The sequence below is a fragment of the Panthera leo genome, chromosome A1 (assembly GCF_018350215.1).
Source record: "Panthera leo isolate Ple1 chromosome A1, P.leo_Ple1_pat1.1, whole genome shotgun sequence".
In the NCBI taxonomy this organism is placed as follows: domain Eukaryota; kingdom Metazoa; phylum Chordata; class Mammalia; order Carnivora; family Felidae; genus Panthera; species Panthera leo.
This window is the reverse complement of record NC_056679.1, coordinates 91,581,358-91,592,517: the sequence shown is the minus strand read 5'-3', so window position 1 is coordinate 91,592,517 and position 11,160 is coordinate 91,581,358. Positions and strand designations below refer to the sequence as shown.

The 11,160-nt window shown below is 40.6% G+C and overlaps 1 protein-coding gene across 1 annotated transcript; it reads right to left on the bottom strand.

Moving 5' to 3' along the window:
- Window positions 1–10,004: 10,004 nt before the first annotated feature.
- Window positions 10,005–10,946, bottom strand: LOC122200062 (olfactory receptor 1D2-like). The gene has a single exon (XM_042905485.1). The coding sequence runs from the start codon at window positions 10,944–10,946 to the stop codon at window positions 10,005–10,007; it is 942 nt and encodes a 313-aa protein (XP_042761419.1).
- Window positions 10,947–11,160: the final 214 nt, after the last annotated feature.

Here is an 11,160-nt window from a genome sequence, read left to right as displayed (position 1 = left end):
GAGCCTGCTTTGGATTCTGTGTCTCCTCTCTCTGCCCCTAACCCACTCACATTCTGTCTCTGTCTCTCTCAAAACTAAATAAACATTAACAAAAAAAAAAAAAAGAAAGAAAAAATAATGGCTTGAAAACTTCCCAAATTCAATTAAAGACACGAATTTACAAATCCGTGGAACTCTGCAAACTCCATGTAGGACAAACTCACAGAGATCCACATTGAGATACATTATAATTAAACTATTGAAAGCCAAGGATAAAGGGAGAGTCGTGGAAGGCAGCAAGAAGAAATAGATGATTCATCAAATACAATAGATTTGTGATAGGACTGTTAACTGATTTCTCAGTAGAAATCTTGGAGGCCAGAAGGCAGGAATAAGATATTTAAAGTGCTGAGAGCAAACAAACCTGTCAACCAAGATTTCTATATGCAGCAAAAACAGTCCTTCAAAAATGAGAGAGAAATTAAGACATTCCCAGTTAAACAAAAGCTACATCTGCTCTATAAGAAATGCTGTGCTAACAGGGAAATTGATCACTGTAAAAACTTACATTAAAAAAAGAAAAAAAATGGAAGAAGAAAGATCTCAAATCAACAACTTTAAGGAAAGCAGGACAATTTAAACCCAAAACAAACAGAAGAAAAGAAATAATTAAGATGGGAGTTGGTGCCAAGGAAACAATCAGCAAAACTAAAAGGCAACCGACAGAATGGGAGAAGATATTTGCAAACGACATATCAGATAAAGGGTTAGTATCCAAAATCTATAAAGAACTTATCAAACTCAACACCCAAAAAACAAAGACTCCGGTGAAGAAATGGGCAAAAGACATGAATAGACACTTCTACAAGGAAGACATCCAGATGGCCAACTGACACATGAAAAAATGCTCAACATCACTCATCATCAAGTAAATACAAATCAAAACCACAATGAGATACCACCTCATACCTGTCAGAATGGCTAACATTAACAACTCAGGAAACAACAGATGTTGGCAACGATGTGGAGAAAGAGGATCTCTCTTGCACTGTTGGTGGGAATGCAAGCTGGTGCAGCCACTCTGGAAAACAGTATGGAGGTTCCTCAAAAAACTAAAAATAGAACTTCCCTACAACCCAGCAATTGCACTACTAGGCATTTATCCATGGGATACAGGTGTGCTGTTTCAAAGGGACACATGCACCCCCATGTTTATAGCAGCACTATCCACAATAACCAAAGTATGGAAAGAGCCCAAATGTCCATCGATGGATGAATGGATAAAGAAGATGTGGTATATATATATACAATGGAGTATTACTCAGCAATCAAAAAGAATGAAAGCTTGCCATTTGCAACTACGTGGATGGAACTGGAAGGTATTATGCTAAGTGAAATTAGTCAGAGAAAGACAAAAATCATATGACTTCACTCATATGAGGACTTTAAGAGACAAAACAGATGAACATAAGGGAAGGGAAACAAAAATAACATAAAAACAGGGAGGGGGACAAAACAGAAGAGACTCATAAATATGGAGAACAAACTGAGGGTTGCTGGAGGGGTTGTAGGAGGGGGGATGGGCTAAATGGGTAAGGGGCATTAAGGAATCTATGCCTGAAATCATTGTTTCACTATATGCTACTAACTTGAATGTAAATTTTAAAAAATAAAAAATAAAATTAGAAAAGGGAGTTGGCATAAATAAAATAGAGAATGGAAAAACAGTAGAGAAAATCAATGTAGCCAAAAACAGGTTCTTTGAAAAGAGCAATAAAATTGACCAACCTTTAGTTATATTGACAAAGAAAGAAAGAAGACTTAAATACTAAAATCAGAAATGAAAATGGGGGCATTACTACAGATTTTACTCATAAGGATTATGATAGAATACTGTGAACAATTATTCACCAATAGTATAACCTAATGAAATGGACCAATCCCTAGAAAGATAACATCTACCAAGACTGAATTATAAAGGAATAAATCTTAACAGACTTGGAACTAATAAGTAGATTGTATCAGTAACTGAAAATTCCCAACAAAGAAAAGCCCTGGACCAAATGGTTTCACCAGTGAATATACCAACAGTTAAAAAGAATTAAAAAAAATCCTTCTCAAAGTTTTTTTTAAAAAATGAAAAGGAAGGAATACTTCCACGTTCATTTTGTAAGGCTAGCATTGCCCTGACAGCAAAACCGAAAACAGTGTAAGAAAACTACAGACCAATGACTATTCCCTATGAGAGTAAATGCAAAACCTCAATAAAATAGTAGTCCAAATTCAGCAGCATATTAAAAGGATTAGACACCATAGCCAAGTGGCATTAATTCCAGGATGGTTTGCCATGTGAAAATTAACCAGTGTAATATACCACATTAATAGAACAAAGGAAGAAAACCCATGTGATTATCACAGTTGATAAAAAGCATTTGACAAAATTCTACACCTTTTCATGATTGAGAAAAATGAACAAACTATAAATAGAAAATAGAAATATAGAAAATAGAATATAGAAACGTAGAAATAGAAAGTAGAAAATGTCATTAATGAAATGACTTATATGAAAAAAAAACCATCATGCTCAATGTTGAAATACCTGCTCAATGGTGAAAAAATTGAAAGCTTTTCTCCTATGATCAGGAACAAGACAAAGAGACCTGTTTTTGCCACTTCTATTCATTTTGGTCCTGGAAGTCCTAACTAGAGCAATGAAGCAAGAAAAAGAAATAAACAACATCCATATTGGAAAGGAAGAAGTGAAATTTTCTTTGTTCACATATGAGATGATCTTATATGCAGAAAACCCTAAAGATTCCACCAAAACTATTAGAACTACTAAAAATACAGCAATGTTGCAGGATGGAAAATCAGCATGTAAAAATTGAGTTTCTATATGCTAACAGTGAACAATCCAAATACAAAATTAAAAACTCAATTTACAGTATCATCAAAAAGAATAAAATACTTAGAAACAAATTTATCCAAAGAGGTGGAAGACTTGTATGTGGAAAACTATAAAACATTGGTGAAGTTAACTAGACAAGATACATATAAATGCACCGTCTCGTGTGTGGACAGAAGACTTAGTAGAGTTGTCAACACTACCCAAAGTGATCTATAGATTCAATGCAATTCAGTCAGCATCCAACAGATTTTTTTTTTCAGAAATAGAAGAGTCCATTCTAAAATTCATATTAAGGGACCTCAGCCAGCCGAAAACACCTTCAAAAAGAACACAATTGGCAGCCTCACACTTTCCGATTTAAAAACTTACTGCAAACCTATAGTAATCAGAACAGTGTTTTAGTGGCATAAAGATAGTGGTGTAGTTCAATGGAATGGAATAGAGCATCCAGACATAAGCCCTCACATACACAGTCAAATGATTTTCAACAGCAGTGTTAAGGTCAGTGGAGAAAGGACAATCTTTTTATCAAATCGTGCTGAGACACTAGATAACCAAATGCAAAAGAATGAAGTTGGACCCTTACCTCGCACCATATACAAAAATTAACTCAATGGATCAAAGACTTAAGAGCCAAAATTATAAAGCTATTAGAATAAAACATAGAAGGAAAGCTTCACAACATTGGATTTCGCAGTGATTTCTTGGTTATGACACCAGAGCACAGGGAGTGAAGGGAAAAAAAATAAATTGGACTTGCTCAAAATTAAACTTTTGTGCTTCCAAGGACACTGTCAAGAGAGCAGAAAAGCAACCCACAGAATGGAAGAATATATTTGAAATGACGTATCTGATAAGGCATTAATATCCAGAATATATAAAAACTCTACAACCAGGGTGCCTGGGTGGCTCGGTTGGTTAAGTGTCTGACTTTTGATCTCAGCTCAGATGTTGTATTCAGGGTCATGAGTTCCAGCCCCACGTTGGGTTCCGTGCTGGGTATGAAGCTGACTTAAAAAACAAAAAAACCCACTGTATTACCTTACAACAACAAAAACAAACATCCCACTTCAAAAATTGCAGAGAACTTGGGTAGAAGAGAGAAGGTGTACAAATGGCTAATGAGCACACGAAGAAATGATCAATATCACCAATCATTAGGGAAATTTTAATGAAAGACACAGTGAGATTTGTATTTCCCTGATAAGGAGCGACGTTGAGCATCTTTTCATGTGCCTGTTGGCCATCTGGATGTTTTCTTTAGAGAAGTGTCTATTCATGTTTTCTGCCCATTTCTTCACTGGGTTATTTGTTTTTCGGGTGTGGAGTTTGGTGAGCTCTTTATAGATTTTGGATACTAGCCCTTTGTCCGATATGTCATTTGCAAATATCTTTTCCCATTCCGTTGGTTGCCTTTTCGTTTTGTTGGTTGTTTGCTGTGCAGAAGCTTTTTATCTTTATAAGGTCCCAGTAATTCATTTTTGCTTTTAATTCCCTTGCCTTTGGGGATGTGTCGAGTAAGAGATTGCTACAGCTGAGGTCAGAGAGGTCTTTTCCTGCTTTCTCTTCTAGGGTTTTGATGGTTTCCTGTCTCACATTCAGGTCCTTTATCCATTTTGAGTTTATTTTTGTGAATGGTGTGAGAAAGTGGTCTAGTTTCAACCTTCTGCATGTTGCTGTCCAGTTCTCCCAGCACCATTTGTTAAAGAGACTGTTTTTTTTCCATTGGATGTTCTTTCCTGCTTTGTCAAAGATGAGTTGGCCATACGTTTGTGGGTCTAGTTCTGGGGTTTCTATTCTATTCCATTGGTCTATGTGTCTGTTTTTGTGCCAATACCATGCTGTCTTGATGATGACAGCTTTGTAGTAGAGGCTAAAGTCTGGGATTGTGATGCCTCCTGCTTTGGTCTTCTTCTTCAAAATTACTTTGGCTATTTGGGGCCTTTTGTGGTTCCATATGAATTTTAGAATTGCTTGTTCTAGTTTCGAGAAGAATGCTGGTGCAATTTTGATTGGGATTGCATTGAATGTGTAGATAGCTTTGGGTAGTATTGACATTTTGACAATATTTATTTTTCCAATCCATGAGCAGGGAATGTCTTTCCATTTCTTTATATCTTCTTCAATTACCTTCATAAGCTTTCTATAGTTTTCAGCATACAGATCTTTTACATCTTTGGTTAGATTTATTCCTAGGTATTTTATGCTTCTTGGTGCAATTGTGAATGGGATCAGTTTCTTTATTTGTCTTTCTGTTGCTTCATTGTTAGTGTGTAAGAATGCAACTGATTTCTGTACATTGATTTTGTATCCTGCAACTTTGCTGAATTCATGTATCAGTTCTAGCAGACTTTTGGTGGAGTCTATCGGATTTTCCATGTATAGTATCATGTCATCTGCAAAAAGCGAAAGCTTGACTTCACCTTTGCCAATTTTGATGCCTTTGATTTCCTTTTGTTGTCTGATTGCTGATGCTAGAACTTCCAGCACTATGTTAAACAACAGCGGTGAGAGTGGGCATCCCTGTCGTGTTCCTGATCTCAGGGAAAAAGCTCTCAGTTTTTCCCCATTTAGGATGATATTAGCTGTGGGCTTTTCATAAATGGCTTTTATGATGTTTAAGTATGTTCCTTCTATCCCGACTTTCTCAAGGGTTTTTATTAAGAAAGGTGCTGAATTTTGTCAAAGGCCTTTTCTGCATCGATTGACAGGATCATATGGTTCTTCTCTTTTCTTTTATTAATGTGATGTATCACGTTGATTGATTTGCAAATGTTGAACCAGCCCTGCATCCCAGGAATGAATCCCACTTGATCATGGTGAATATTCTTTTTATATGCTGTTGAATTCGATTTGCTAGTATCTTATTGAGAATTTTTGCATCCATATTCATCAGGGATATTGGCCTGTAGTTCTCTTTTTTTACTGGGTCTCTGGTTTAAGAATCCAAGTAATACTGGCTTCATAGAATGAGTCTGGAAGTTTTCCTTCCCTTTGTATTTCTTGGAATAGCTTGAGAAGGATAGGTATTATCTCTGCTTTAAACGTCTGGTAGAACTCCCCTGGGAAGCCATCTGGTCCTGGACTCTTATTTATTGGGAGATTTTTGATAACCGACTCAATTTCTTCGCTGGTTATGGGTCTGTTTAAGCTTTCTATTTCCTCCTGATTGAGTTTTGGAAGAGTGTGGGTGTTTAGGAATTTGTCCATTTCTTCCAGGTTGTCCAATTTGTTGGCATATAATTTTTCATAGTATTCCCTGATAATTGTTTGTATCTCTGAGGGATTGGTTGTAATAATTCCATTTTCATTCATGATTTTACCTATTTGGGTCATCTCCCTTTTCTTTTTGAGAAGCCTGGCTAGAGGTTTGTCAATTTTGTTTATTTTTTCAAAAAACCAACTCTTGGTTTCGTTGATCTGCTCTACAGTTTTTTTAGATTCTATATTGTTTATTTCTGCTCTGATCTTTATTATTTCTCTTCTTCTGCTGGGTTTAGGCTGCCTTTGCTGTTCTGCTTCTATTTCCTTTAGGTGTGCTGTTAGATTTTGTATTTGGGATTTTTCTTGTTTCTTGAGATAGGCCTGGATTGCAATGTATTTTCCTCTCGGGACTGCCTTCGCTGCGTCCCAAAGCATTTGGATTGTTGTATTTTCATTTTCGTTTGTTTCCATATATTTTTAAATTTCTTCTCTAATTGCCTGGTTGACCCACTCATTCGTTAGTAGGGTGTTCTTTAACCTCCATGCTTTTGGAGGTTTTCCAGACTTTTTCCTGTGGTTGATTTCAAGCTTCATAGCATTGTGGTCTGAAAGTATGCATGCTATAATTTCAATTCTTGTAAACTTATGAAGGGCTGTTTTGTGACCCAGTATATGATCTATCTTGGAGAATGTTCCATGTGCACTCGAGAAGAAAGTATATTCTGTTGCTTTGGGATGCAGAGTTCTAAATATATCTGTCAAGTCCATCTGATCCAATGTATCATTCAGGGCCCTTGTTTCTTTATTGACCGTGTGTCTAGATGATCTATCCATTTCTGTAAGTGGGGTGTTAAAGTCCCCTGCAATTACCACATTCTCATCAATAAGGTTGCTTATGTTTATGAGTAATTGTTTTATATATTTGGGGGCTCCGGTATTCGGCGCATAGACATTTATAATTGTTAGCTCTTCCTGATGGATAGACCCTGTGATTATTATATAATGCCCTTCTTCATCTCTTGTTACAGCCTTTAATTTAAAGTGCACGGGAGCAGGAGGGGCAGGCTTAGCTCGCTTCTCCTTAGGTGATCCACTTCAGGAGGGGCCCTCTGGCAGCGGGAGGGAGTCAGACCCGCTCCCAGAGAGGTGGCTCCGCAGAACCACAGCGTTGGGTGTTTGCCCTGTGCTAGCAAGTTCCCTGGCAGGAACTGGTTCCCTTTGGGATTTTGGCTGGGGGATGGGTGAGGGAGATGGCCCTGGCGAGTGCCTTTGTTCTCCGCCAAACTGAGCTCTGTCATCCCGGGGCTCAGCAACTCTCCCTCCCGTTGTCCTCCAGCCTTCCCGCTTTCCGAGCAGAGCTGTTAACTTATGACCTCCCAGATGCTAAGTCCCGCTTGCTGTCGGAACACACTCCGTCCGGCTCCTCTGCTTTTGCAAGCTAGACTCGGGGTCTCTGCTTGGCCCGTGGGCCTCCCCTCAGCCCCGGCTCCCTCCCGACAGTCGTGCAGCGCGCACCGCCTCTCTGCCCTTCCTACCCTCTTCTGTGGGCCTCTCGTCTGCGCTTGGCTCCGGAGACTCCGTTCTGCTAGTCTTCTGGTGGTTTTCTGGGTTATTTAGGCAGGTGTAGGTGGAATCTAAGTGATCAGCAGGACGCGCAGTGAGCCCAGCGTCCTCCTACACCGCCATCTTCTCTGCATATATCTACATCTTCTTTATCCATTCATCCATTGATAGATATTTGGGCTCTTTCCATACTTTGACTATTGCTGATAGTGCTGCTGTAAACATTGGGGTGCATGTGCCCCTTCGAAACAGCACACTCGTATCCCTTGGATAAATACCTAGTAGTTGCATATTCTCTCTTTAAAAACCATCGCATCAAGGGGCACCTGGGTGGCTCAGTCGGTTAAGCAACTGACTTCAGCTCCGGTCATGATCTCGCCGTTCGTGAGTTTGAGCCCCACTTCGGGCTCTGCACTAACAGTGCAGAGCCTGGAGCCTGTTTTGGATTCTGTGTCTCCCTCTCTGCCCCTCCCCTGTTCACACTCTGTCTCTCTTTCCTTCAAAAATAAATATTTAAAAAAATTTTTAAATTGTCACATCAGAAAAAATGGGCACATTGGGATTATTTTATTTTTCCATTTATTTGAGTTTTCAGTGATGATGACCATGTTTGCATATTACTGTTTCTAGCCTCTGTCATTTTGTGTGTGTGTGTGTGTGTGTGTGTGTGTGTTGTGTAGGTGTAGAATAACCTTCTGTCCTGTGACTTGCACATGTTCTTGTCATTCATCTTTTCATTTCTATGGTAGGTGTTTATTAATTTTTCTCTAAAGAAGTCTCATGCAGTCAAATCACTCAATTAATTGTATGTTGAGCCTAGAAACATGTTCTCTACCAAGGCCTTTTAAAGCCCATCAGCTGATATTGGACTCTAATGCCTTATTGTTTTATTATTTTTAAAATACTTTGTGCTTTAACACACACATACATATATCAATATAATATTTTGCACAGCTTGAACAATATGAACTTTCTTCTGTTAACTTTCAAAATAAAACTGCCAGTTATTTTGCCAGCAAAAAATGGGTTTAATTGGGAGTAGAGACTTGCAACTGGGAGGAGTAAGCTATGGTAAAACCATGGGACAGTTGAAGAACAAAGGTGAGGACCTCCCTTTTATAGAGGAAAGGTGGAGTTAGGAGGGGCTGTTGTAAACAAAAAGTCCATTGGGACTTCCAACTGGGAGTTCGTGGTATGGTAGCTTCTCATTCGCTGAGTTGTGACAGTCTCTCATTGGCTGGGCTGTTGCGGTAGGGGGGGTGGGTTGTGGAGAGGTGGACAACCTTTCTTGCTCCCGCTGGGGTAGTAAAGCAGTAGTCAAACTAGTAGGGGCTGCAATTGACCAGCAGTAGTTGGGTGTGAGAGCTCCCCCTGCTGGGAGTTCCCCAACCCCATTGTAAGTAGGGTGGGGGTGTTGTGGGAGGGGGTGGTGGTGTTCCTTTTGTTAACTTTCCACACTTCCAATATTAATTTTCCACACACACACAGAAAAAAACCATTCAAGATGAAAGCTAACCCATCCCTTGGGAACAATTAAAGTCACAAAAACTGAATGTCATGAACTCTCCTTTCACTTTTTCGCTGTGCTCCCTGCAAGAGGGACATCACTCTGATGTGTAGAATTGTGCGGTCTTTCTGCTAATGTCACAGCTTTAGCAGTGTGGGAGCATATGAGGTTTTTTTCCTGACACAGTCTCCCTCCAGAGGGGGTCAATAATATAAAACCTATATTTTAGGTTTATTTTCCTAAAGTCACTAAGTGACTTCACATCTATAAAATGTAGCAAAGTAAGTCTTGAGTATTGTTGCACACTTGCCAGTTATCTGCCCATTATCCATCCCATCTTCCTTTCCAGGAGAACCCTATTTTACTGGAGGTGGTGGTGTGTTTAAGTCTAACCAAAACAACAGCAGCAGCACAAAATAACTAAACTACGTTTCCCAGCCTGCCATGCAATTGGAGGGAAATATTTGAGAGATGAGCAGAAGAAGCTGTGTGGAGCTGCTGAGAAAGCCCTTCCAAGTGGCAAGTGTTTTGGCTTTCTTCCCCTCGTGCTCCCTGCCTGGGATAGGAAGAGATGGATGGAGCCCCAGCAACCACCTTAGAAGCATGGGGATGATAGTCCTACCTTAGGGATGGTAGAGGAAAGAACTGGAAGGAGACTGAGTTTCTCAGAGATAGAATAATATATACACAGAGTATATAAATTTCCTCTAATTTTAGCCTTTTTCATCTCAGAAAATAATCTTTCAGTGTGTGGAAGTGGGTATTATTGAGTCAATGGTGCTATTGTGTTCTGTTTTCTGACATCCTGGACCTCTCCAGATATCAGCCCAGTGCTCACCATCACTAAGAAGATTTTGAGCTCCTGCTGAAGAGACTTCCTATAGCCTTCTTCATGTCTTGGTTCCTCAGGCTGTAGATAAAGGGGTTTAGCATAGGGGTCACCACTGTGTACATGATGGTTGCTACCGTGTCCTGAGCTGAGAAGGAGTTGGGGGGTCGAATATATACCCCCAGGATAGTTCCATAGAAAACGATGACCACAGACAGATGGGAGCTGCATATGGAAAATGCCTTGCGCCTTCCTGGGGTGGAGGGAATCCGGAGGACAGCTGCAGCTATGCACATGTAGGAGACCACAATGAGTGCAGAGGGGGCCACAAACAGGACCACAGCACCTAAGAACACGTGCCGATTGACACGCGTGTCCGAGCAGGCGATTTTCATCAGCAGGTAGGCGTCGCAGTAGAAGTGTGAGATCTCGCGGGCATAGGAGCAGAATGTCAGTCTGTTCATGAGGAGCGTGTGGACTAGGGAGATGAGGCCAGAGCACGTCCACATGAGTGCGGTCAATCCCCGACAGAGCTGGGGGGTGATGATGGCGTAGTACTGCAGGGGCTTGCAGATGGCCACGTAACGGTCCAGGGCCATGGCAGCCAGCAGAAAGGTGTCCAGGTTGGCAAAGGAGATGAGGAAGTACATCTGGGTCAGGCAATGGGGGTAAGAGATTGTCCATGTTCCTGCTATGTGGTTGACCAACAGCTTGGGGATCAGGTTGGTGGTGAAGCAGATGTCAACAAAGGAGAGATTGGTAAGGAAGAAGTACATGGGGGTGTGCAGGCGGGGATCGGAGCCGATGGCCAGGATGATGAGTGTGTTCCCAGCCACAGTGACCAAGTATGTACACAGGAAGAGCCAGAAGAGGATTCGCTGCTGCTCTGGGTCACCAGTGAGGCCAAGCAGGAGGAACTCGGTGACTCCTGTCCCATTCTCCTTCCCCCTGGACATCCCACCGTAGCTCAGGGAGGTGACAGGCTCCACACACAAGGGGGAGGATGAAATCCCAGCAGAGCCTTAACACACCTGCTGTGTGTTAAGAATCAGATCAAAGGTTACTTGTAATCAGATAAGTGAGCAGAGTTTTGTACCTGTAATAATTGCTGCTCTTTATCAAGTGTTTTTTTATTGCGTGCCACCATACGAAGGACTTCGTGGGTACTGT

Excerpts from the sequence above, each read along its gene's own strand:
- LOC122200062 (XM_042905485.1), bottom strand. The coding sequence starts at position 10,946 with ATGTCCAGGGGGAAGGAGAATGGGACAGGAGTCACCGAGTTCCTCCTG.